Source organism: Jaculus jaculus, chromosome 1, assembly GCF_020740685.1.
Source record: "Jaculus jaculus isolate mJacJac1 chromosome 1, mJacJac1.mat.Y.cur, whole genome shotgun sequence".
NCBI classification, from domain to species: Eukaryota; Metazoa; Chordata; class Mammalia; order Rodentia; family Dipodidae; genus Jaculus; species Jaculus jaculus.
The window spans coordinates 244581662-244609063 of NC_059102.1; the positions used below are offsets into that span (position 1 = coordinate 244581662).

At 50.8% G+C, this 27402-nt stretch overlaps 1 protein-coding gene across 1 annotated transcript in view; it reads right to left on the reverse strand.

The window, feature by feature from the left end:
- Pkp1 (plakophilin 1) overlaps positions 1–26794 on the reverse strand; it is a 50038-nt gene extending 23244 nt beyond the window's left edge. The window contains exons 1-2 of the mRNA XM_004670679.2: positions 26593–26794; positions 14783–14889 (exon numbers count right to left, since the gene is read on the reverse strand). Coding sequence (XP_004670736.1) covers positions 14783–14889; positions 26593–26794 — 309 coding nt within the window. The remainder of the gene's footprint in view (positions 1–14782; positions 14890–26592) is intronic.
- Between the last annotated feature and the right edge of the window lie 608 nt (positions 26795–27402).

The following is a 27402-nucleotide window of genomic DNA, read 5'->3' on the forward strand; positions in this document are numbered from 1 at the left end:
ACAGGGCCATCTTCAGCAAAGCCATTTCCTCACCCTTCTCAGGCAAACCAGGGCACACACATTGCTCGGTGGTCCTGGCACATCTTGAGCCTGGAAAGTGCACTCCTGAGAACAGATCTTGCCTTGAAACCCCTGAGAGCCACGGGCTCCCTGCTCATTTCCTTAGCAGATGCCCTCTCTATCTGCCCATGCCCACTGAGGGCTCCCATGCAGCAGACACACAGAGACTCTCTTGCATCTTTCTGGGGTTTCAACCAGTCCTGGGCAGCAAGGTATACCTGTACAGGTGGCTCATCACTCTGCTAAGCCCCCCCTAGAGACTGAAGACCCCCAAGTCCTCTCTTAGTAAGGTGACTGGGATGGGCATGCGGGGCCGAGGGCATGGATAATTCTCCCACACGGCTAGGGTACTGCTTGCTCAGCGGTCTGAGTCAGTGAGGGAGCCACTAGGGCCTGAGTCACTGAAGACAGGACTTCAGCAGGGAGAATGCTGGTCCCAGACTCCTCTGGGCACCGCTTCCTTCTCAAGAAGCAGGGGTCCCACCCTGGGCTGGGCCTCTTTTTTTCCCCTATGGCTGTGAAAACAGCCACACTGCTCAGAAGCCTGAACATCTGGGCAGACAACAGAGCATCTTGTCCTTGGAGGAGGCCGTATGAGTGTGCCTCACTGTGGAGTCTACACATGATTCCATCACCAGCGTGCCGAAACCCAAAGTACCTGCTCAGGGACAACCCCAGAAACACCCTAGGGATATCTATGCACTGAAGAGCAGTGGCTGGCCCATAACCAGCTCTCTATCTACTGAGGACAGGGAAGACGACAGTCCAGTGCCAAGGCTTGGGCGTGTTTGACACCTGCAAAAGAATTTCTTTTTCCCTTTTGGAGATAGAGTCTTGCCATGTAGCTTAGGCAGGCCTCAAACTCATAATGCTCCTGCCTCAGCTTCTCAAATACTGGTATTACAGGCATGAATCACCACCTGAACTTCACCTGAAGTTTTAAAAAATATTTTATTTTTATTTATTTATCTGAGAGAGAGAGAAAGAGGGAAGGAGGGTGGGAGGGAGCGAGCGAGAATGGGTGCGCCAGAGCCTCCAGCCACTGCAAATGATCTCCAGATACATGTACCACTTTGTGCTTCTGGCTTACGTGGGTCTTGGGGAATTGAACCTGGGTCCTTAGGTTTTGTAGGCAAGCATCTTAACCACTAAGCCATCTCTCCAGGCTGTCACCTTAGTTTTTAAAATGTAAGAGACAAAGGTTGGAGAAATAGCTCAGCAGATAAGGTGCTTGCCTATAAAGCCCAAGAACCTGGGTTCAGTACCCCAATGCCCACATAAGCCAGATGCACAATGTAGCGCATGTGTCTGGAGTTCGTTTGCAGTGGCTAGAGGTTCTGGAGTGCCCATCCTCTCTCTCTCTCTCTCTCTCTCTCTCTGCCTCTTTCTCTCTCTTTCATAAATAAATAAAATAAATAAAAAGACAAAAGTGGCAGTGCATATCCTGAGAACAAGAGCTCTGGTTAGTAGTAGTCAGTGTTCCGTGTATATCTTTCAGAGGAAACGGAGCACATGCCAGTACTGACAGACCTTTGTGGGAAACTGAGGACAAGTATCAAGTATCAAGATTACTTCAGCCCAAGGCATAAAGGCCTGACAGAACCCTTGGCTGCAGCTTGGGGGCTTTTGGAAGTACCACTCTCTCCAGGGAGGTCATGATCTGGGGCGAAGGAGGCATCTTGGCCTCCTGAACCCCGAGTCCTCCTTGTGGATGAGAGAAGCCCACAGGGGCTCCTGGTGTCCAGTGGGAGGAAGCTGGCGAGCAGGCAGCCAATGACCAGCCCGCCAGCCTTGGTGCTGACCTGCTCCCGCCGCCTCCCTCACGTGGCTCCCCTCCTGCCTCTTACAACAGACGGGGAAGTAGGGTTTTCTCAGCTCATTACCAGAATGGGCTCAGACACAAGGACCTCGAGGTTTCCTTCTACCGGGGAAATCCAAACAGGTGTTTGTCACTTCCAATGCAGCCCTCTCAAACCCAAGGGGCAAAAGACCTCTGGCCATTGACCATCACTCTTCCCTGAGCTCTGACCAGGTGGAGGCTCAGTCACGCCACCCTGCAGAGTCCCACGCTGTACAGCCACATTTACTGGTTTGTGAACCCAGGGACCCGCTCAGCTGTCCCAGTCCTCCTGGAGAGAAAAAGGCAAGGAGGTCATTGGGGGATTCCTCAGCTGTGTGGCAGAGACATCCTGAAGGACAGACCCTTCCCTGGCCCGCAAATGCTCCTTGGAGACCCACTGATCATCAAGAATCTCACATGAAAGTTAGGACATTGAGGCCCCTCAGTGCTTAGGTAACAGATCACTTGTTGGGAGATGAGCAGGTAGGTATGCATGTGCACACACACGCACGTGCACACACATACATTCATGCACGAACACATGCACACGTGCCCACGTGTTCACAAATGTACACAGACACAACCACCCTGTACCGTACATGGTACCTGCACAATTGACTAACACATAACTTTGACAAGGGTGGTCTCAGGCAAGGAAGGAAGCATATCCTTGAATTCCTTAACAGTTGGTCCTTTACAGTTTGAAAGGGGCATCTCTGGGCATCCTCTTGGTGGAGCCTCCTAGCACGGCTTCTTCTCCCGCTTGACCCACGTGGCACCAGGGCAGATAGCTGCAGCCTCACACTTCTTTCTGTGAGCCCATTTGACCCAGAGAACTTGAGGCTTAGCCAAGGGCGCTTGGCTAAAATGTAGCAAGCAGACCCTTGAGTCAGGGCTCGGGTGCCAAGCTTCTCTCTCAATGCTTGTCCTGCAGCCATTCAACCGCCAGAATCTGATGATGGGAACAGAGTCTCCGGGGCATTTCCCCTGAAGTCCCAGCACTGTGGATGCTGAGGCAGGAGGATCATGCGCTCCAGGCCATCCTGAGCTTCTGAGTGATGACCCATCTCAACAAAATAAGACAAAAGGAGCCCGGTGTGGCGGCGCACGCCTTTAATGACAGCACTCGGGAGGCAGAGGTAGGAGGATCGCAATGACTTCAAGGCCACCCTTTGACTACATAGTGAATTCCAGGTCAGCCTGGGCTAGAGCGAGACCCTACCTCGAAAACAAACAAGCAAACATACAAACAAAAAAAGACAAAAGGCAGCCCTTCTGTTCTAGGTAGTGCTCTGCAGAAAGTCCCCCAGCATCTCTACCAATGACTGGCCTGGCTTCTAACAGACCCTCCCCAGGGATTGCAGACCAACGAGGTGCCTACCTCTCTTGCTCTAGTGGACTGCAGGAGGGCTCTGCAGCTAGTTAAGAAGAGAGGCACATAGGGGCTGGGCTGGGCTGCCCGGTGGTAGAATGCTCGCCTCGTATGCGTGTGCAAGGCCCTGGGTCCCACTTCTAGCACAGAGGGGGGAAAAGCAACAAAAAGCAGAGTGGCTCAGCTGAGTGACACAACTCTGCTACCCAGAGACGGTGGCTGAAAGACACGCTGGCCCAAGGACACCTGGATCAGGGAGACCTTGTGATCAGACGACTGGTGTGTTCTGGCTAGGAACACGAGTGTGAAGTTGGAGAATACTATTTGGTTCCCGAAGTCTTGCTGATCTTCTTTGGGACAACCTGCTCCAAGCCTCTGGGTGGGTTATGAGGGAAGGAGGGATCACTGGCTGATCCCTGAATACTCTCATTCTGTCCCCAACACTGTGGTGCCTCTTGAGAGTTGATTAGGGTCATAGGTAAAGGTGAGAGAAGTTTGGGGGCTCCTAGACTGTCTGTAGGATGACCTTAAGGGGCAATCTATCTATCCCACACCCTTTGGCAGGCCCTGGGTAAGACAGAGCCCTGCAGATGCACAACCAGAAACGTCATCTTGACGTGCTGCGCTAACTAAAGGCATCCAGGCAGGCATGGGGCTGGGGGCCTTGGTGAGGGCTTGGGGCTCTACCTGGGTGCTTTAGTCTTTGGCCCCCAGCTTTCCGCCTGACCTTCAGGAGCAGTGTGGGAAAATCATCCCAGATGACTAGCTTATTATATCCAGAATCCTCGCAAATGCTTGCCGTGCACTGCTGGTGGCCGTGAGGTGACTTTGGGGAATTCAAGGACACAGCAAGACTGACGTTAGAAACCCTTCAGAGCCTTGGTGTGAGCGTATCGCTCACTAATCTCGCTGTTGGGGAAGCAACACAGTTGCTTGAGCAAATGCACCTCGCTCGAGTTAAATAATGCTGTTTCAACCTGTTTATCATGATTGATTATCAAGGCTATGGCTAGCCTTTCCTTATAGCAAAGGAAACTGTCTGTGTCGTCTGAGTTAGTGATAGCGTAGTTTCTTTTCAAGGGGAAAAATGAGGGATGGCTGAGTGCCAGGGACCCAGGCTTCGGAAGTGCTACTGTGCCCACAGTGCCATGCCATGTACCCACTGGGAGTCAGGAGAGCTGGCTCCGGTACTGTTTTACTCCTGTCTAAGGTGCAGCCTTAGGCAATCACCTCATCTCTCCCAGCCTCAGTTTCCCCAACCACAGATGGCCCCAGAAGGCATCTGGTGTCTGGCAGGCTACTCAGACGTTGCTGAAGTCACAACCTCCCTGCCAGTGAGCCCTGTAGCTCCTTCCCTTCCAGGCCACGCCCCAGTTACACTGGGTGGGGGCGAAAGGGGCGGGCTGCCCATGCCCATGCCCATGCCCTCCCCCTCCACCTGATTTGATTTTGTTTTTCAGCTGACTGTGCGCTCCTGAGGCAGGCAGGCAGGCCACGCAGAGACTTGCCAGAGCCCTGGGGGAGAAAGTTGAGCCTCACCCTAGCAAAGGGTGGGGACGGTTCTCCCACCCACCTGGGAAACGCTGCTGCCGCGTTGGTCTGTTGGCTTTAATGACAAAAGGGAAATTCTCAAACCAGTCAGCGCAGGGGCACCACAAACCGAGCCCCCTCCCGCTGCCCCCCGGCTTTCCTGCACATGTCTCTGCCTCCAGGCTTGGAGTCTGTGAGCACAGGAAAAGTCCCCACCAGTTTCTCCTCCTCTTCCTCCTGGCTCCTTCCTCTCCCCCATCTCCACACAGCCTCAGGTCCACTGGGCTCCGTTCTCAGTTCTGCCAAATCTACCTGTGAGGTAATGGGCAAGCCCCTGCGCTTTTCTGTCCCCTGCAAATCAAAGTTGAATAAAAATACCTGGTTACCTACCCACCTCACAGAGACTGAAGGATCAGGTGGGGAAGTGATAACAAGAGCACTCATAGAAATTCAAGATCCTGCCCTAAGCCAGGAATGATCCCATCACCTGACAGCTGACAGAGAATGAGGGGGTGAGGGGCTGCAGGACAGGCGAGGCAGCCTTACAAGCCCCCACTTGTTTATCCAGAACCCAAGGACTCAGCCCCAAATCCTAGGACTCCTGGCGGGGAAGAAGGTTTGGGGATCGCCTTTCATATACACACCAGGAAACTGAGGCCTGCAGAGGCGGAAGTCGGCGTGTACTCCAGAATTTAGCTTTAATTATATCCTCTCTTAGGCTGCCGTTTCATCTGTTCGTTGTTTTTAACTACAGCGTAAGGACTTTAAAGACTTGTTGGTTGAGTAGATTTTTTTTTTTTGGTCAGGCCCCCCTCTACTCCCCCATTCCCTGTCAAAGGGCTGCAAAACAAAACTCCACTGATTGCCTCTGGACCAAAATTAAGAAATTCCAATTAGTCTTGCCTCTTTTGGTCTTCACCCTAGAGTTTCAGCGACTGTACTTGGAATATGGGTGTGAGGGGGGCAATGGCCAACTCTTCTGTAAGCTTTTTCTTCAAAGAATTATATACTAGGGCTGTAGAGATGGCCTAGTGGTTAAGGCGCTTCCCTGCAAAGCTAAACGAACTCGGTTCAATTCCCCATGACCCATATAAGCCAGATGCACAAGGTAGCACATGCATCTGGAGTTCGTCTGCAGTGGCAAGAGACCCTGGCACACCCATTCTCTCTCTTTCTGCCTCTTTCCCTTTCTCAAATAAATAAATGAATAAATAAAGTTCTCCTAAAAAAAAAAAAAAGAATTATGTTCTATTACATTCTATGTGGCCAGAACATGATCCACCTCTTAATACGCGGTCAGGAAGAAAAAGAACTGGCCCCAGGTGAATCACTCTTAGGCATTAATTCTCCCAGCCTGGCCACTAGCTTGGAGCTCTGCACAGTCCACGGAAATGACGGGTGATCAGTCATACTGAAAGCCGTTTTTGTCCCAGGAGAGATGGTATGACTTTTGGGGGAGCCTCTGAGAAGGGCCCACAGCTGACAGTGTCATGGGCTACACTGACTGTGCCCGCGACTGGCTGTGTTTGGTCTTCCCTTCCCATTTGCCACAAGAGACCATCATACCCAGGCAAAGAACCTGAGGTCCTGAAACTCCCATGGGGCAGGAGAAGGGGCAGGCCTGAATGCTCAGGTCACCCTGGGGGCCACCACATGTTCTGGGCCCTTGGGGGATTGGCTGCAAAAAGCCAGGGAAGTCTGGGGAGACCTCTGGAGCTGGCTGGTGACTCACAAGCCACCGCTGCCTTTTTTTGTGGTTTGTTTGTTCAAGGTAGGGTTTTACTCCAGGCTGGCCTGGAATTCACTACGCATGGAGATCCTCCTACCTCTGCCTCCCAAGTGCTGGGATTAAAGGTGTGCGCCACCACACCCGGCTGCCGCTGCCTTCTTTGGGCACAGACAGAATAGTACTCTCAGGCCCAAGCCCAGAGCCCTCCATCAGCCCTTCTCCTTTCACACAGTTCAGTGCTTAGCATATCCAGAAGACCTGACCAGTTTCTCTCATCTGAAGCTCAGATTCATGATACCAGTTGCATTAATTCACTGGACCCATGTCCTTCTCCCTCTGTAAGTCCATAGGGCTGCATGGGGTGGGGGTGGGGTTGGCATCCTTGAGTTCTCTTCCCTGAGGAAGGACACCGGTTATAAATGGCAGGCTTGCATGGGGGCAGGCCAGGCAATTGCCTTAGTCTTACTGTTGGCACAGCTGAAGCCTGGCCAGAGAGGTTCCAGCCAGAGTCCCCTGGGCAGTGCTGGAGAACCAGCGCCTACTTCTTCCTTCTCTCCATTCCTCCTCTGGACTCCTTGGCTTGCCAAATTCTTGGCTAGGAGGAGAGGCCTCAGGCCACTCTGAGAGGCTAACCATCCATGGAGGGAGAAGAGGGCATGAAAAGAAAGCCTCCTGAGTTCACCCTGTCACCCCAAGAGTAAGAAACTCCTCAGGAGGAAGCTGAGACACTCTGCTGGGCTTTGACTTGTAAAGGAAAGCCCAGGCTCAAGGGACTCTGCAGACACGGCCACCTGCGCAGCTGAAGCCCGGTAGTCAAAGACAGGAGAGTCTGGGAAGACATGCCACACGCTCTGCCGCTGCCTTCTGCAGCAAGGTGTTCACTCCTTGCCATTCTCTTTCTGAGGCACATTCTGTCCCTTGGCAAGTAGGATCATTGCCTCTTCTTGTTGGGTGATAGCCTGGGGGCCTTGTGGGACCCTCCTATCTCCCAGGGCTGGATGAGTCACCAGCTGGCAGCAGGGACTCGTAGTTGGCAAACACATCAATCGCTCCCTTATGGAGCAAGATGCATGCCTGCTTGGAAGCAGGAGCCGTGGTCTATCTTCCCTCCCCTGGACTCTGCAAGACAAGACGAGGGGCCGGCGGATGCTGCCAACGGAACCCAGCGTGCACTCCTGGGAAGCAGTGCTCGGGGCTGAAAGGGGCAGGGGAGGAGGAGGTCACACCTGAACTTTAAGTCAGGGTACTTATAGAGCCGCATACTGGCCCTCAGCTACTCCTCCAGATAGCTAAAGCCAATGAAATCGGACGATGTTTCTCTCCTTCTGTAAGAGCTAATTACCTGCTGTTTTCCTGGTGCTAGGGGTTCTCACAGGAAGCACAGGGCCTTCATACACCCCGAGGCCTGAGCCAGAAATCTGTGCTAGAGGAGCTGTCACAGCCTTTGACCCCGGGGAGGCCACAGTGGCTTGGCTTGGAACCCTGCAGCTAAGAGTCAAGAGTCATTTCTCGAGCTGCACAGAGCTTCCATCTAGGACCCAGTCAACGTGCCTTTCTCCCATGCTTGAGAAAACCAAGGTCAAGGGAGATAAAGGCCTCTCCAGGCCTCTCGGCCCCATTGAGGGTACAATGTAAGGCTCCTGGTTTCTGCTGACCTCACACTTCGAATCCATAGCCCTCCTACTTCCCTTTGGAAAAGGAAATTTCAGCACTTCATAGACAGCAAGCTAAGGGTCAGCTAGATTAAGACACGTCCTTAATCTAGAGTCATACAGTTAGTGAAAGGGGAAAGCCACGATTTGGACCGAAGTTCCAGGATAAAACCCAGGCAAGTCTCACGCATCCATGCCAGGTTGTCTCTGGGCACAGCGTCCATTAACTGTAGATTGGTAAGGGCAGACTCTGTGGCTCCTAGGGTAAAGTCCTGCTGTGTCCTTTGTGCGCTGGATGGCCCGGGGCTCTGCCTTTATGCACATGCAACAGCTGAACCCTAAGTGTGACTCCCCAACCTGAAGAACAAGGAGCTTAGAGACCCTGTTCCCCGCCAAGACCTCATACAACCACAATCCTCCCGATTTGTAGCAGAGTTCCCACAGATTGCACTGGGGTTGGGGTGAGCAGGCTCGGTTCTCCTCAAAGTAAGGCTCTCTAGCACAAGGCCCGGTCATGAAGGGAGCATCAAACACCAATGTATCAGTTAAGTGAGGAACTAAAAGAAAGATCTAGGGCAAAGACAGACTTCATTCCTTAGGGCCCTATGTTCATGGGGATTCTCGCTGTCAGAAGTGCAAGGATGCCTTTAACTGAGCATGATGACTGATTGAATGTGTGGTCACTAAGGCATGGCTGGCTCCAGGACTCACGCCTCAGCAGGCCAGATCTTGGGGAGGATGGTCTTGTGCAAGCCACATCCAAGAAATATTTTACTTGATGTGATCCCCAGAACTCAGTGCTCAAGATGTGTTTCTTGTTTTTTTAAAATATTTTATTTTTATTTATTTGAGAGAGAGAGAGAGAGAGAGAAAGAGAGATACAGAAATAGGCAGGGAGGGGGGGGGATGGGCACGCCAAGGCCTCCAGCCACTGCAAACGAACTCCAGATGCCTGCACCCCCTTGTGCATCTGGCTTATGTGGGTCACGGGGAATTGAACTTGGATCCTTTGGCTTTGCAAGCAAATACCTTAACTGCTGAGCCATCCCTCCAGCCTGTGCTTCTTGTTTTGAAAATAGGAAATCGTTTAGCACTAAAGTTCATAGAAAAGGGATTGCTATTTTAATCTATGTGTACGCTCTGGAAATCAAGATTACCCAGTTTCTTTGGCCTCATCTAGAAGAGACTTGTAGGAAAATGCCCATTTGCAGCTATAAAATATACGAACTTATATTGGATCCAGCTTGTCCTGGTCTTACTGACCCAGAGAAAAATAGTCAAGTGATTCATGAGTACAACTAAGAAATGGCTGCCACCTCAGGTAATTCTGCTTGGGCCCCTAGCCTAGGAGAAGAGTACTTATAGATGACTTGTTTTAATTATATAAATGACCTAGGATTGTCAGATTTAGCAAGTAGGACAAGTAACATATAGCTGGATTTGAATTTCAGATAGCAAACAATATGTTTTCTGGGCTGAAGGCACTTGCCTGCGAAGCCCAGGGACCCATGTTTGGCTCTCCAGATCTCAGGTAAGCCAGATGCACAGTGACAATAGCGCACAAGGCCACACCTGTGCACAAGGTGTTTGGAGTTTGACTGCAGTGGCTGGAGGCCCTGGCGTGCCGATTTTCTCACTCTCATAAACAATTGTAAAACAAGAAGACAATATATTGTCACTATAATAATGTCTCAAACATTGTACCTTATGGCATTTTATCTGGCATCCTTACTCTGGCCACCAGCCCCCCATTAGTAATTACAGCCAAGTGAACCCAGCTTTAGACATTGAAGGGAAAAATGTGACCACACTTTTCCTTCTACGGGAAGTTGGCTGGACTTCCAAGGAGGGTAGACTTGGCTGGAAGACAAGAGAAGAGAGGAAAGGATTTGAACTCATGGGTCCCTTGCAAGGTCCCAGCACAGAGTAGTGTTGGAATAGGAATATTGTGGAATCCTATAAAAGGACTGTCACAAAATACACAAGTATCTGGGATGATGAAAGCACTACTCCACTAGGCTAGGAGTTAGGAGGTCGGGGACTGAGGTTGTCATATCAGTGAGCAGCTATGTGGCCATTCTTTGTAGGTCTGTGATGCACACATTCTCCACATACATGTACATGTACGGACACACTACACAATGCATATGTATAATATATGTGTACACACTTATGCCCCAGGAAACATGATTGCACACCCACACTCACATATATATGCCTATGTACATAAATAGGAGTGATACACACTCATATATGACACACATGCACATATAAATATATATAGATGCATATATATAGGCATAGACATACATTCCCAACACATGAACACAATCCCACATTTGCACGCACATATTTTGCACATGCATGCCTGCAAAAACCATAAACACTTCACATGCACACTCCCATATTTCTTTTCTCTGGGCCTGCATCCCCTCAACTGTAAAATGTAAACCCCAGTGAGGGGAAGTTTATAGAAAGGGGGATTGGCATTTTCATCTCCATGCACTTGCCGTCCTCTTAAACGTCTATGAGTCTGGAGCTGGGAATTCGTCAGAAGAGCAAAGTCTGTCCATCTGAGATGTCAGGTGGTAGGACAGACTCTCATCTCAAAGATTCCCTCCTCTTCCTGAGGTCTGCTCCAACATCGCCTCCCAGCAGACCCTTGTCTCTGAAGGAGGAAAAGGCTGCAGTGGCTGGTAGTCAGCAAAGAAATGCCAGTGATGTTCACTGGACTAATCTTTTCCTCAAGTTCCTGGAGGCCTTTAAAAATATTTTTAAACATTTTATTTATTTGAGAGGAGGGACAGATAGATAGTGAATGAGCACACAAGGGCCTCTAGTCAGTGCAAATGAGCTCCAGACATATGTGCCACCTTGTGCATCTGGCTTCATGTGGGTAATGGAGAATCAAACCTGGGTCCTTAGGCTTTGTAGTCAAGCACCTTAACCACTGAGCAATCTCTCCAACCCTCCTGGAAGCTTCTTGTATGTCATACTAACTTCATTTTAAGCTTTGTTTTATTAAAGGACTCTCTATTCAGTTTTCTCAATTTGTAATATAATTGATTATAGATTAAAAATGATTTTTTTAAACCAGAGGACTATTATGATGGATACAAACTATAAGGTAACATTGTTTAGCACAATGTTAGAACTTCCTTTTAGAATTGTCTACAGTTTTTACATATTTATATAAAATACCTACTCACTGATGACAAAGCTTTGTTACTTGAGGATGGTGTGATATTTGGAGCTGGAGTCGGGTTACACTGTTTCCGGTCAAACACAAGTCATGGTCATAGAAACACAAGACCGGTGCTTATATGGCTCCTAAAATACACTGACTCTCATTCCATTTAAGCATGTTTTGAGGGCTGGGGAGATGGCTTAGTGGTGCAAAGCCTAAAGGTACCCACATAAGCCAGGTGCACAAGGTGGCACACGCATCTGGAGTTCAACTGCAGTGGCTGGAGGCCCTGGCATGCCCAATCTCTCTCTATGTGCCTTTTTCGTTCTCTCTCAAATAAATAAAATGTTTTTAAAAAAGAAATATTCTGAGAGCTGGAGAGATGGTTGAGTGGTTAAGGCGCTTGCCTGTGAAGCCTAAGGACTCAGGTTCAATTCCCCAGCACCCACGTAAGCTAGATGCACAAGAAGGCACACACATCAGGAGTTCATTTGCAGTGGCTGGAGGCCATGGCGTGCCCACTCTCTCTCTATCTGCCTCTTTCTCTCTCTAAAATAAATAAATAAATAAAAATATTTATAAAGGAAATAAAAGAATTATTTTGAGCAGGGACAGTGTGGGTGTAATACTCCAGTACAGAAATTACTACCTACATTCTATCTGGCTATTGACTTCTGGCTTCTCCCAACTTGACTAGAAGCTCATTGAGGGCAAACCCAATCTCCTGGGCTTCCTCTGCATGCACCTCCTCACTGCTGTGTCCCAGCAATTGCTCAATTCCAACTGACTGAGTGAATGAGTGAATCTAAAGTCTTTGCAGGAAATGGTACTTCATCAGCTCTGAGAAGCTCCGGAAAACATGCTGACGCTGCTTGTGCAGATGAACCCCACCCTCCTGCCCACCCTCCTTTCCAGCCGCCATCTTGGTTTCACTGGAGATGGGCAACACAACATTCCACGCCAGCTGTGCTGTGCATGGGAAAATCCCACAGGCCCAGGGTTATCTTACACCATAGATCTCTGCTCCTCTTTCTCCCACTCTCTTCCCAAAATCTGGACCCCACTGAGTTTTGCCTGGTGTTCAGCTGATTATATGCCTGGCTCCAATATCAATTACTCTACTTCCTCTCTCCTCTGCTCCCTCCTCCTGCCAAATCCTCGTGTGTGCCCAGCTCTTCCCTGTTCCCATAGCCTCTCCTGAACTGAGAGGAGACTGGACGTGTCTCAGCAGCTACCCTGTCATGAGTCACGTCTGCAGCCTTGCCAGCAAGGGAGTACGGAGGGTTGGGCTTTAGGGTGCGGGGAAGGAAAGGGATTTTCAGTGGTTGTCAGAAAATGGGCCCAGGGAGGGGCTGGGACTATCTGTGAGCCTTAAAGGCAAGTGAGACAAGCTGAGAATTGAGTTAATTAACTTGAAGCAAAGTGTTCAACACTGACCATATGAAGGTTTTTTTTTTTTTTTAACCTCCTCCCAAATTTCCATGGTTACATTGTCCATTTGACAACAGTCCCAGTTCACGTAACATGCTAGCAACCTGTGAGCGAAGCAGACAGGCATCATCGTTCTCCTTTTATGGATAAGAAAACTGATGTCCCGCGCAGTTTCAAGTTTTAAGAAAAGTCACAGAGTAAGAGTGGGAAAGCCAGGATAAAAATTTCTGAGCTCTGATCCAGTAACGTCATGTGTAGGAGACATATACCGTCCATATTATCAGTGTATTAGTTCTTGGACTGCTTGCTGGTCCATGGTCTGTCTTTCTTGGGTTTCACTTAAGGCACTTGCTGAGTCTGCCTGGCCACCACCACTTTTTGTATCAGAGCCCTTTCACAGTTGTCACATTTGTACCCGCTCCCCAAGTTTATTTAGTTCACTCAGCTAACTTTATGTTGTATGGAGGTGCCAGCTGTCATAAAGAATCTGAGAAAAGCCAGGGTGGTGATGCACACCTTTAATCCCAGCACTCGGGACGCTGAGGTAGGAGGACTGCCTTGAGTTCAAGGTCAGCCTGGAGCTTCAGAGTGAGTTTCTGGTCATTCTGGCCTAGAGTAAGAGCCTGTCTCCAAATAATAGTAATCATAATCCCCCCAAAAGGAGAAAGAAAAAAGAAAGGGAAATAAAATTGCAACAAACCTTCCTTTCAGTCCCCAACCTATAATATACAAGAAGAAACAGCCTCCAAAATTAGCCCCAACAACACTGAGGAATGAACAAACCAAAGACAAAAGAACACCAAACTCATAAACCATCCACCCTCTTCCTTGCCTAGGACTACGTGATCCTCACCAATCAGGAGGGACATCCGCCATCAACGTGGTTCAAACAAATGCTGCTTGTCCTGGGGCCCCGAGAAGCCAGAGCCCCAGCTTTTCATGGGGTGGTGGCTTTTAATCCCCATCTGCACAATGCCTTGAGATTCTCACAAAAGAATTCTCAAGAAAAATATAGGCTCATGTTGAAATTGACAAAAATAGATAAAAGTCACCGAACGTGAGGACTGGGAGAAGCACTGGTGCCGTGCACCCCGATACCCCTGATTTTAGAATAGAAGGAAAGTATTATGAAGCGTATGACTGTACGAAAGGCACTCATTACAGTGCTTGGCCTGGAGCTCAGGTAAGTACGTGTCTGTTCAGCAAATGGACAAATGGGTGGAGAGGTTGAACTCACACAAGGAAGGTGAAGGATCTAGAATAATCTCTACCTATATTAAATTTTAAAAAATCTTTAAAAAGAATTATAATCTTTTTTTATGTACAATAGTTGATTTAACCCTGACAACCCCAAGCAGACTTGGTTATGCATATCTACTTTACCTGTGAGGAACCTAAGGCCTGGAGTTGAAACAGTCCAAAGTCACATGCTCAATGCATGCCAGAACTGGAATTTGAACCCAAATTTCTCTGACTTGTAAATTCAATCAAAGCCCCACTCTAACACAAAGCCCCTACTGCAGGAGTCACTACAATGGACATGACCTCCTGGCCTCAGGGAACCTTCTGGGATTCTTTCCTGACAACCAGTACACACTGAAGAGGGAACACCCTTTAGGATGTCCTTTGAAATATCTAACTTTGTCCACAAAGGACCTGCAAAATTCAAACTTCTCACAAATCCATGACTGAATCAGACAAACTGGGAAACAGGCTTTAAAAAAAATGATCCTTGTTATGTCTTTTTTTTTTTTTTAATAAAATGTTCTCAGAAATAACTAATCAGCCTGAAGACAAGGCTATATGAAGAGCCCCAGTGAGCTGATGGCCAGGCAAGTTGATCTGGTCAAACATGGCAATCCACTCACTGACCCAAGTCTGCGCTGTTTTCAGTTAGCAATCAGTGCAGGCTTTCTCCAGCAGCAACCCCAGACCACCCCTCCTCCATTCCCAGTCTTCTTGAATGGGAACAGCTCCTTACCGGATATCCCCAGGAGCCATTCCCTGCCTGGAACTTAGTGTAGTAGCTGCTCCGGCTGGTGGTCCCATAGTTGTTGTAATTGTCAGCCAAGCCATCATACATGGAACCTGCAGGGCAGAGGCGGGGGTTAGGGCAGGGATGGCAATGCTCTTCACCCACTCCTACTCCCCAGGGTAGCTCCGGCGACTAGATCCACCACATCGGCAGTGCAGACCAGTCTGCGCTCCTGGGGGTTATTTGCCCAGGAGGAGCCGAGACAGACTGCTGTAGGAGCAGCTCTTGGAGTCTTGCCTACGCCCTTTCTGGGAGCCTTTAAGCTGTGCTGCCCATTGGGGTAGGTTGGCACGTACAGGCCAGGAGTTGGCCTGGAGGGCCTTGAAGCGTTGCAGTTCCAGTCCAGGGAATCACGAGTCCACGCTCCACAAAGATCAGCTTCCCACTGGGGGAAGACAGGCAGGATCTCAACATTCCAGGTCCGGAGGCCCAAGACCAGAGCCACCGAGCAGTACCAATTGGTTGGAGTCCGATCTGTCAGGACTGTGGATTCAAATCTGAGCCTGGTCCCCACAGGTAGCCAGGTTACCTGCCCCTTCCTTCTCCAAAGACTCCTAGTTGCTGAAGGGGGAGCGGTGATCAACCTCAAAGGCCCAGTGAGGATTAATTAATGTTTTCACAGTGTTTGGAGATCCACAAATGACAGGCTATGCAGGAGGACTAAGTGTCATTAGTATTGCTAGTGGCAAAGTGGCTTTGAATGGCAGAAAGCAGGACAGGATTTGAGGTTCCCAGTGGGGCCGTCCTCCCCCTCTTTCTTTCACTAGATGGCAGAGAGAGGTCCCCTACACTACAGTCTTAGCTGGACGCAAGCTGGTCTGTTTGTGGTCCTACTGTCCATGAAACACGGTCAATGGGGACACCCTCTTGACTTTGCTTGCACCATTTTCCTTGCTGAATCTGCCTTCCCTCTTGGGAAGCCACTTAGTTCCATCCATCTTTGAAAGCCAAGATCCTCCAGGATTGCCCAAGACAATCTCTCTAGCCTCTGTACACACACTGTCCTGCTGTTACCCCAAGTAACATCCACCTGGTGTCCCATTTCCTCAGCTACCTGGAAGTTCCAATGAGACCAACCAACCATGGTTCTGTGACCTGGATGCCCAAAGCAAGGCTTGCCCACACTCTCAACAAATGTGGCCTTTGGGCTGGGCGTGGTGGCGCACACCTTTCATCCCAGCACTCAGGAGGCAGAGGTAGGAGGATCGCCGTGAGTTCGAGGCCACCCTGAGACTCCAGTGAATTCCAGGTCAGCCTGGGCTAGAGTGAGACAAACAAACAAACAAAAAAAGTGAGAGAGAAAAGAAATCCTGTCTGGGAGAAGCAAGCTGGATTTTGTGGATTTTGACCCTCCCTTGGCTCCACCAGCCCTTTCTCTTCTGCCACACCCATTCAGTCTCTAAGCCATTTCCTGGGAACTGGATTATCTGGGCTGGGTGGCAGCAAGCTTTGGGATCGATCGTGTCAGCATTCTTATCTAGGGCCGCCTCTACTGTCCAGTGCCAGATGATCATCCTTAGTAGAGGGCACTTCTGACTTCCACCCTTCATCTTGGTGATGAGATGCTCATAGGGCTATTGGGTTGGTGGCAGCCACAGCCTGCCTTGGAAGTTTCGAGGCATTCGAACCGGTCCTGGCCTGGCACCAGGGCAGGTGGGCACGGGGCAAATCACAAGTTCCCTCTGGACCTCAGCTTCCTCTTCTGTATAAAGGGGCTTCTCCGCACTGCGAAGGTTCCATGCCTCCCACCCCTCCCGGTGTTCCACGGTGGAGCGAGTCCAGTGGCGCATGCCCAGTGGCATTCGCAGCAGTGCCGCTTGAGCTAAGGTTCAGCTTTCGAGGAAGAACGGCAGGCAGCCGAGCTCACCCAGCCTCCTTTGACTCCTGCCTGAGGGTCTTCCAGTGGCTTCTTGTCTCCAGAGTCCCAGCAGCCCACCCCCGAGGGTCTACGCATAGGGAGTGAAGCCGGAGGAATCCACCTGGCCTGTAGATCCTCTGGCTTAACCCCCGGCCTACTGGGGGCGCAGGCAGTTTGTCCTCACCCTGTCTGAGAGGCAGCTGCTCCTCTGGACAGACCGCGTTCAGCAGGAGACTGGGGAAGTCCCTGTCACTAGGAAGGGGCTGCAGCCAGGCACAGGCACAACCAGGACTCCAGAGAGACGACAGCCAGGTCTCTCAGCCTCAGCTCCAACCAGCCCATGTCTGCCATCCCTTCTAAGGCTTGTCGGGTCAGTGCCAGCTTGGCTCTCATCACATGAGCGCATGAATGGGCATTTCTCCTCAAGGGGCAGCCATGGGTCAGCCAACTGCTTCCAGATGGAAAATCTGGTGGCAACACAGCGCTCTACAGAACCCCAGGGAGGCCTCCTACTTGGACAGACATCCCCCAGAAGCCCCTGCCTGGGCCTTCACGCCAGTGAGAGAAGATCTACCAGTGTGATGTGACTCTTTCCTCAGATGACACAGCGTCTCCTCCTTTCACACCCTGCACCTGCCCCCCCAACTCTTCTTCATGTGAAGGGGGAACCCATGTCATGGGAGCATGGTGGACACATAGACACATGGACAGATGGAAGCAGGGTAATCCACAAGGCCATGGTGATAGGTGGCATCCCTCACTTGGTTGGTCCCTTCCAGGGTTCACCTTCCAAGAACTGTCTGCAATTAGAGAGCTGCTTGTCTCCCCGTGACGGTGAGGATGTCATCACGCCAGCCGGCATTGCTTCTGGGGCAGAAGGCAGAGGCACGGCCGCAGCGGTGGCAAAGGAAGGGAGGAGTCCAGAAATTTTCACACATCTGAAGTCGTGCCTAGCAATGTGCCAAATAACCAGGTGGCAAAGGCAACAGGTGAGCTTTGCCTGTAGCAGTGCTCCTTCCACAAAGAAGCCATTTCCCCTTCTCCTGATGCCAGTGTTGGAGGGACAAGTAACGCCCTCTAAAAGCCAAGTTGAACAGCAGGAGCAGGAGGCTTATTGACAATTATAGCCATGACATCTCTCTATACCTGATCCCTCCACTTCTACAGAACTCACTCCCAGAAAGCCTTTCCTGATGAATGATGCCCATCTCATCTCCACCTCAGTGCCGTACTGACTCCTTCATCATGCACTTGAGGCATTTTCCAAAGCTAGAATCAGCTCTTCCTTCCTTGGGACCTTGGGCATAAGGTACTGCTCAAGTTGGGACTGGCCTGAGCTGGCCATGTTGGGATCTTCTCTCTTATCAACCCTATGGTAAAGGTATTCTGGTACCTATGGCTCAAAAAAAAAAAAAAAAAATCAATTTAATCAACTGGGAGCAAGGTCCTTGAATTCTGCTCACCCAGGCCCTCCTCTATGTAAAAGGATCTCTGTGGATAGGGACAAGAAGGAGCTGTGTGAAATTCCAGGCACCCAAGGGTACCTTTGAGAACAATTCTTGGTTCCAGGGGAGGTGATCCTAGCATCCAGTTCATCCCCCAGAATCACCATGCCCCTCCTGCCAAGCATCTTGCCTTTCTACCCTTCACTGTGGGCAAAACGTGGCGGCTTCTCAGGGAAGCCAGTTTGTGCATTGTTGTCAGGACACAGCTGCCACCTGTAGGACCCCAACATCTCCGATTACGTTCCCTTCTCTGTAAGCTGGGTGAGTTGCTCTGTCCATCCACACAGTTGGTCTTGTTTTATGACAACGTGAAATTTCAGTACGTAAAACCATGTCAGATAATTTATCATGCTGACAGTTGTCCCTGAATACATTTTCTCCTCTGTGCCTTAGACACCGCTGGCTGACTCTTGTGTCGTAGGGGCGGCCCAAGCTTTCTCACCTACAATATCTTTGAAATTGGAGGCAGCCACATGGAATCATCTCCCCAGTGGGGGCAGGCAACCATGGTACAGGTGACTCATCCTCTTCCACCTCCAAGCTTTCAAACAAGTCACACCCACTGCATCTGAAGCGCTCTTTTCTTCTCAGCCAATCCCTCTCTCTGCATTCAAACCCTTGCACAAAAATCAGCTACACCCAACTCTGAGCGCTCCAAACCACCATCCTAGTGATGTCAGCACTGAGCCTAAGAGGTGGGCTCGCTGGTGTCCCTTAGAATGTGGGATCTGTATACCCTTGTGTGTGTGTGTGTGTGTGTGTGTGTGTGTGTGTGTGTGTGTGTGCGCGCACGCGAGAGAGAGAGAGAGAGAGAGAGAGAGAGAGAGAGAGAGCACGCACGGGCGTGCATGCATACACGTACACGTCCCATTCTTCTAGAAAGCTTGGATCTCTCTATTTGGACTAGGAGCTCCCTAAGCAAGGGTCCTTGTACTTCCAGTAAATCCACCCATCTCTAACAGAAGGACCAGTTTCTGCAGACAGACAGACCTTCAGACATGGGCTGCCTGACCCACAGGCAGCCCTCAGGGGGTGAAGGCATCTGAAATGTGAAATGTCTGCCTCCCGCCTTTCCCCCCCCAAACCCTCCTTCCTCTTTGGGCTGGGGGACTTGTCACAGGCAAGTCTCTTCGGAGGTTTATAGACGGATGAACCTGTTGTCTCCCATGAGGCTAATATATGTCATCTAATTTCTTCTATACCTGAATCAAGCTCACCTGTTCCTCAGCATGGAGCACTGGAGAAAGAAGCCCATTGTCTTTCAGCCACAAAAGGCCTTTACTACACTATATAAAACACACACACACACACACACACACACACACACACAAAACCTTCCACAAATCGCTTCACCTGGGTGCTCAGGGCACGGCCCATAGCAAGAGGAATTTACATGAAACAACAAAGAACCATTTGGAGGACATTTGTGAGATAATATCCCTCGGAAATGTTCAAGAGTGGGCAGAAGTGTGCTGTGTGGGCAGACGGCCAGGTGTCCTGGCTCTTCAGCCAGTCTTCCTCCTAAGCCTCTGTTCAGCCACCAGGAGCACTACCAACTGCCTCTCCCTCTCTGGAGCTCCCAGCATCCCAAGGAGAGCCAAGAGTTCAGCACGACCTCAGCAAGCACTCCGCTGTGGCTCCTGACTTTTTCCTGGGCGCGTGTGCAGGAAAGAAAGGCCAGACTACACGGCGCTTCTCTCTCCCCGGCCTCAGCGGTGCACACGGCTCCTGTGGTCTCTGCCGGGTTCTCTGCAAGCCCAGCTCTGCCAGAGTCTGCTCTTTTCGATAATCCCTAACATAGGCACCACCAAACGCAAGGTCTGGGCAAAGCATGGGGACATTCTGCAGAGACAGACCTGGCCCAGGGGCAGGGTGGTAGGTTAGAGTGGGCAAGGACTAAAAATGGGACTCAGCTATGGTCAAGAGTAGAACCAACTACTTCACTTAGAGAAGAGCAAGAGTGGGATGTCAGTGTAGGGTGGAGAGGTGAAGGGCTAGGATCACAGTTTTTTAAAGTCCTACTACCCAGGCCATCCCCTATCCATTCTCTCTCTCCTTTCTTCCCTTCCTCTTTTCAAGAAAACTTTATTTATTTTGTTAATTTACTTCAGAGAGCGGGAGAGGAAAAGAGGCAGAGAGAAAGAGAGAATAGGTGCTCAGGGCCTCTCCCCACTGCAAATGAACTCCAGATGCATGCACCACCTTGTGTATCTGGCTTACATGGGTCCTAGGGAATTGAACCTGGGTCCTTTTGGCTTTGTAAGCAAGTGCCTTAACCACTAAGCCATCCCTACAGCCCTCCCTTCCTGTTTTTTGAGGTTGGGTTGAATGCAACCTAGGCTAGCCTCGGGTTCACTATGTATCTGAGGATGACCTTGATCTCCTGGGTGCTGGGATTGCAGGCATGCACCATCATGCCTGGGAATCACACTTAGCACTTCTTTATTTTTATTTATTTATTTGCAAGCAGAGAGCGAGAGAGATAGAGAGAAGAGAGACAGACAGAGAGAGGATGGGCCCGCCAGGTCCTGTAGCCACTGCAAACCAACTCCAGACGCGTGTGCCCCTAAGCACTCACTTAGTGCTTCTTGTACACTAGGTAAGCCCTCTACCCTTGTGTGTGTGTGTGTGTGTGTGTGTGTGTGTGTGTGTGTATGAGCTTCGTCCCCGACCCCTAAGTCAGAACCTCTGCTAGCTTGATCCAGGCATTTCTGTTTTGTCAAAGCTCCCAGGCGATTCCAATCTGCAGCTGCGTTTGAGACCAGTGGACCGGAATTTAGTTTTGTACATGGGGCTGTTGATGAGAGAGAACTAACAACTGGCATGCCTTGAAGGGAGGAGCCTCGCTGTAGGCCAGCCGCAGGCAGTTTGGGCAGAGGATGTACAGAGGGAAGCAGTTATCAATCTCCTTGCAAAGAACATTGTCATCAGAAAGCACTTTTGACATGATCTCACCCAACTTCTAACAGCTTCCGAGACCGGAGAAAGGTAGCGACTTGTCGAAGGCTGCATAGCTGAGGGTGGCAGAGGCCAAGCTGGTCTCCTGCCATGGAACAAGCTGGGCTGTGTGCTCACATGCACGTGTGAGTGTGCTGCGTGTGTGTGCGTGCGTGCGTGGATGTCTATGGAAAATGTGTACGCATATATGGGAGTATGCATGTGAAGTGTTTATGGTTTTTGCAGACATGCATGTGCAAAATATGTGCGTGCAAATGTGGGATTGTGTTCATGTGTTCGGAATGTATGTCTATGCCTATATATATGCATCTATATATTTATATGTGCATGTGTGTCATATATGAGTGTGTATCACTCCTATTTATGTACATAGGCATATATATGTGAGTGTGGGTGTGCAATCATGTTTCCTGGGGTATAAGTGTGTACACATATATTATACATATGCATTGTGTAGTGTGTCCGTACATGTACATGTATGTGGAGAATGTGTGCATCACAGACCTACAAAGAACTTCGAATGACGGGGTCTAACATCCTTCCATTTCATTTTGGTCAAACATCATATACTTTCTAGGAGTCACATTCCATTACTGAAGCACTTCTCAGATTTTTAAACCTAGAATAACTGACACACTGCTACTTATGATTTAATGGGGTGGGCTGCCCTGCCCAAAAGGTTGCCTGGAAGAGCAGCCACTGCTTCTAAGGTACTTTTAAAAACTCTCTGCCAGGGAAATTAGCAAAGGATGGGATCCAGTGAAATAAACAACACTTGCCATGAAGCACCCTGGGATACTCAGCATTTTTGCATGTGTTGTAACAGGCCAACAGAAATCCTGGCTAAAACCCCAACTTCAAGCCAAGATACATGGTAAAGAAACAGAATTAGTTCATTTGAAGTTTAATTAGTATGTTTTGCCTCCGGAACAAGCTTAAACACAAATGACCTTTACATCTCTCAGCTTGGTTGCTGAGAAAACAGCCCCACGGTGATGTCTGTCCACAGTGATGTCTATCCACGGCCTGTGGCCAGGAAAGGGCAACACTGAAGAGAGTGGAATGAACAGAACCTTCCACATGCAGGGGTTCATGCTGAGACACAGCCAAACACAAAAGTCACCAACGGCAGGGCAGCCCAGGGCTGCCCTTTCCCCACACTCTCAGGAGCTGGCGCAGGCTGCCCCCTAGAAGCCTGAACCAGTGCGGGAGCCAACCAAGAGGAGCCAAGCCTGTCCCCAGGCCCAATCCAACTCCAAAGCCTGGGCAGAGGGGAATGAAGGCTCTGCGTCTCAATGGGAAATAATGCTTCTAAGCAGGAAAGAACTTTAAGCCCAAGATGGAAACGAAAAACATCACAGACACAGCCTGGAAGGTGGCTTAGTGGTTAAGCCTGCTGGCTTGGGTTTGATTCCCTCATACCCACATAAGGCCAGATGCACAAGGTGGCACATGCATCTGGAGTGCATTTACAGTAAGTAATAAGAGGCTGTAGTGCACCTACACAGATCTTCTCTCTTTCTCTCCCTCTTTGTAAATACATAACTAAAAATATTTTAAAAGAAAGTTTTAAAAATATTTTTTCTTATCTTGATTATTGATAATTGAGATGAGAAAGCCTAAGTCAAATCATCATACTTTATTTTTGGTTTTATTTATTTATTTATTTGAGAGCAGCAGAGAGAGAGAGAGAGAGAGAGAGAGAATGGGCTCATCAGGGCCTCCAGCCACTGCAAACAAACTCCAGATGCATGTGCCACCTTGTACATCTGGCTTACATGGGTACTGGGGAATTGAGCCTCGAACTGGGATCCTTAGGCTTCACAGGCAAGCACTTAACCGCTAAGCCATCTCTCCAGCCCCTTTAAAAATATTTTTTTAAGAAAAAAGAAAGAAAATCACACACAGTTAAGCAGGCAGGATGCTGAAGGCCAGTACCTGTCATGTTATGGTGTTAGGTTTTCTGGACAAAGCGAGAGGAACTTCTTTTCAGGGAACTTTGTATGTGGTATTTGTGCTCGTGGGGAGCAGTGTTTGGGCTTGGAGGTGAATTTGAGATGAGGGAAAACTGTAGGCTGAGAGTCTACAGGTGAGTTATACAGGGCCCGGAGTTAGAAGCGGGATCCCTTCTGGGCGGGGTAACTAGATGCCAGGTCTTCACTCTCCCAAGGCAGGCTGTCATCGATGCCTGGAGGCACTTTGCCACCCTCAGGGAGGGATATCAAGATTCCCTAACAAAGCTCTCTTTCTGAGCAGCCATGACTCCCTTGGTTGCCTCTTATTTCCCACATAGGAAGAAAATGTCCCGGTGCACACAGGGTCACCCCGAGAGCAGTGGGAGCAAACACTTCAGGGCCAGGACCAACGGGTAACAGGCTCAGAGCAAACTCCTTCTGACGGGTCTCCAGCCACAGAAGCCCCTCCCTCCTCCTTAGGGACTTCGGGACCAGGGTGAGGGGTTCAGGCTACCATGTTTCAGAGATAGGTGGGGATGGTCAACTCCCACAGGCCTTAGCTCAGTCCCCCTCACCAACAAGACAGGAAAGAAGCCTGCCTCACAGACAGGTCCAAGGAAAAGGGGAACACCATTTCTGATCATAAGGACCATGGGCAAATAACGCCTGACTGTCCCCAGTGACCATTCTGCCACGTAGCCTCTGAGGTTGGGCTGGCCAAGTAGGAGGCAAGAGCTCAAGAGGATCAGAGACCCCAGAGAAACCAATGCTCTGCTCTGGGAGAAGACTGAAGGAGAATTCAAGTGTGCCCAGGGGGCACGGTCCTTCCAGCACGGCTGCCAACTCATCTCTACCAGGATGGGAAGGAGGCTCATGACACCGAAACTACCAGGAAAAAACAGTGAGCCCAGTGGCCATGCAGCAAATAGAGAATGCTTGGGCGTTTCTGATGGAGGACAGAGAAATCTATGACGAAAACAAAGCCAGATAAACCAGACACACCAGCTTCAAGTGACCCAACCGCCTTTTCCAGCTGGGATGCTGCTGAGGAAACTGGCCCCCTCTGGGAACCTCCCCAGAGGCTGAGGGTAGAGGAGACACGCCTACAGGGCCAGTTCCAGAGAGTTTCTGCATGCATTAGGCATCAGGGTCAGCCCTTGGCTGGCTGAAACCCCTAGGGTCCTTGCGATGGAGACTTACTTCATCAGGTAGATGTTACCTGATGGATCAGAAAGACCAAGCCAGAAACAGCACTTCAGTAGTGACAGACTTCAGGAACATCCCAATAGGTGGGCATAAAAAGGGATATTGGATCATTAGATCCAGGTTGAGATTTTCCTGGCACTGTGAGCCAGAAACTGAGACTGGCGGAAAGGGAGTGGGAAGGGGACAGGTAAGTCTCATGCAGGGAAGAGTGGGTGGCCCTGGGCTGTAGAGGCCCTTTGTCACTCCAAACCTACTTTCAAATGAGGCTACTAAGCAGTGACCAGGACACTAAATAAAAAGGAAGTGAGGCAAGGGAGTGGAAACCTGTCAGGACAGGAGTCTGGAGACCAGACAAGGGCAAAGGGCACGATGCACAGAACAGCAACGCTTTGGGTGTGGGAGGCGACCGAGTCCCCAGCCCGCCATCTTGTCCCCCTTAGCTCTATGCAGGAACCACTGGAGAGCAGAGGGGAAAGAGAACAGATGCTAGCTAGAGTGAGGGCCTGGGGATGTGCAGTGTAGGACAGCCAAGGAGGTCCGTTTCCTTCTCACGGCCTCCTGGCGTCCTAATGAATGTGCCCTGCTTGACCTGGACTGATTTGCAGTGTGCAGTCGTTATTAGCATTTTACTCAACTTCACTTAAATAAAAAGTAAAGAAACAAGGGCGGGGCGTGGTGGCACACGCCTTTAATCCCAGCACTTGGGTTGGCAGAGGTAGGAGGATCGCCATGAGTTCGAGGCCACCCTGAGACTACATAGTGAATTCCAGGTCAGCCTGGGCCAGAGTGAGAGCCTACCTCAAAAAACTTGAAAAACAAAACAAAACAATTTTTTTTTTAGGCCGGGCGTGGTGGCACACGCCTTCAATCCCAGCACTCTGGGAGGCAGAAGTAGGAGGATCACTGTGAGTTCGAGGCAACCATGAGACCACAGATGAATTCCAGGTCAGCCTGAGCTAGCTAGATTGAGACCCTACCTTGAAAAACCAAAAAAAAAAAAGTAAAGAAACAAGTTAAAGGTTTACTAATGATACTTGATAAGTGAAGAGCGGTACATTTCTTACTATGAATCCTTTGTATTACAATATTTGTTCTAAAAAATTTCTACATAAACTCTCCTGTCATGAGCCGCACCTTCCATCTTCAGTTTCAGGGCCTGTTCCTTTTTCTTGGTCTCCCCAAGCCTGGGGCCTGGTCGGTCACAGAGGCTGGGGTGGCGACAGACCACAAGCCTCAAACTGGCAAAGCGTCAGTTGAGGCTCAGCTGAGGTCTTTCTGGGATCTAGGGGTACTCCCGAACTCTCTGCATTTATTTACTACTCTTTCAGTAGTTGGGTGGGAGAGGGGATTTCTGCACCCACTATCCAGGTCGCTCCCTCCCCCCCCCCCCAGCCCAAACCAGGTTTGTATCTTCCTGGTGTGACCCTCCTATGTGCCGATTCCTCGGGAGCTTTGAGCCTACTTAAAAAAATTTTTTTTGTTTATTTACGAGAGAGAGAGAGAGAGAGAGAGAGAGAGAGAGAGAGAGAGGGAGAATGGGCGCGCCAGAGGCTCCAGAAGTACAAACGAATTCCACGACGTGCGCCCCCTTGTGCATCTGTCTAACATGGGTCCTGGGGAATCGAGCCTTGAACCGGGGTACCTAGGCTTCACAAGCAAGCGCTTAACCGCTAAGCCATCTCACCAGCCCCTTTGAGCCTACTTTTGCCATCCCACTTCACCCATTCAGAGCCAGCATCTGGGTCTCAGGGGTTTGCTTATCCGCACTCCTACCACCATGCCACTGCCAGACTCACGCCAGGGTTAGGGTCCCGCTCAGCTAGGGTATAAGCCGGGCCGCTGAAAGCACAGGGGACCCCAAAGCCCAGGGAAGATCAATGGGACGCATGACCTGAGCAAGCAGGCGCTGGGTCCTGGACCTCTGGACACAAGTCAGAACACACGGGGCTGATGCCATCGTGTCGTCCAGGACTCCAGGCACAGGCAGGGCTCAATGGAGTTCTTCAGCAGCCTGCGTGGGGTACCGGAGAGATGCACCCCTGCAAAGTGCCCCAGTGAGCCACCCTCCCTGACCCCTGGCGCGCGGTGCGGATGGCGCATCCTGCCAGCCTGTGTCCGGGGCAAGCAGCCGCGAGCTCGCGGAGGCCCTTGCCCGCCACGGGGCGGGATGCTCGGTGCCCACCGCCTGCCTCCGCTGGACTGGGCTGGGGGCTGGAGCCGCGCATCGCGGGCGGCGGTTGCGCACGGACTCCGCGCACGGTCCTTTTGCTTTACCTCGGTTGGAGTGGCTCAGGGTGGACGACTGGGACGATTTGGACTTCTGCCGTTTGACGGTCATCATCACCTGCTCCTGCACGCGCTGCCTGCCCGAAGTGCCCGTCTTCATCTTTTGGTCGGACGGCAAAGCCAGCGTGGAGTTGTCCTGATCTTGGAAGCATTCGTAGGCCAGGGCGGTCTTGAGCGGAGAGTGGTTCATGGTGACCGGGGACGGCGGTGCGGTGCGGTGCGGCGCGGCGCGGTGCGGTGCGGTGCGGGCGGACGCGGGCTCTTCTCGCTCTCAGCGGCTCCCTATGGCCATAGAGTGCGTGCGTGCGTGCGGGGTCGGCGGGAGGGCTCTGCGCTGCTGCTCCTGGCGCCTCCGCCCCGGCTCGTCCCTCGGCTGGCACTGGCGGGGCCCGCCCTCCGTCCGACAGGATATACCACCCCTGCCCTGCGCCACCCACTCCACGGGGCCGCGCGCGCCGCCGCCGCCGCCGCTCAGACGCGGAGCTGCAGGGCACGGCGGCGGCCCGAGCGGGCGCTCTCGGGGGGAGGGGGCCCCCGGTGTGGGGCGCTGCCCGGGTCCTTCCTGTTCGCCCTTCCTTTGCACTCCTAGCGGGTGTGAGACCCAGAGGAGACGCCCCTGGGGCCTCACCTCGGGGAACCCAGCGAGCCTTCTCTCGAGGGAAATAAAGTCTTTTTTTTTTAAATCAGAGATCCCTTCTCACCCATCCAGAAAGTGAAGTTACCTCCCTTCCCCAGCAGCTACTGAGATCACAGCAGAGACCACCCCAGGTTGATGGCTGAAGCACAGCGCTCAATCTT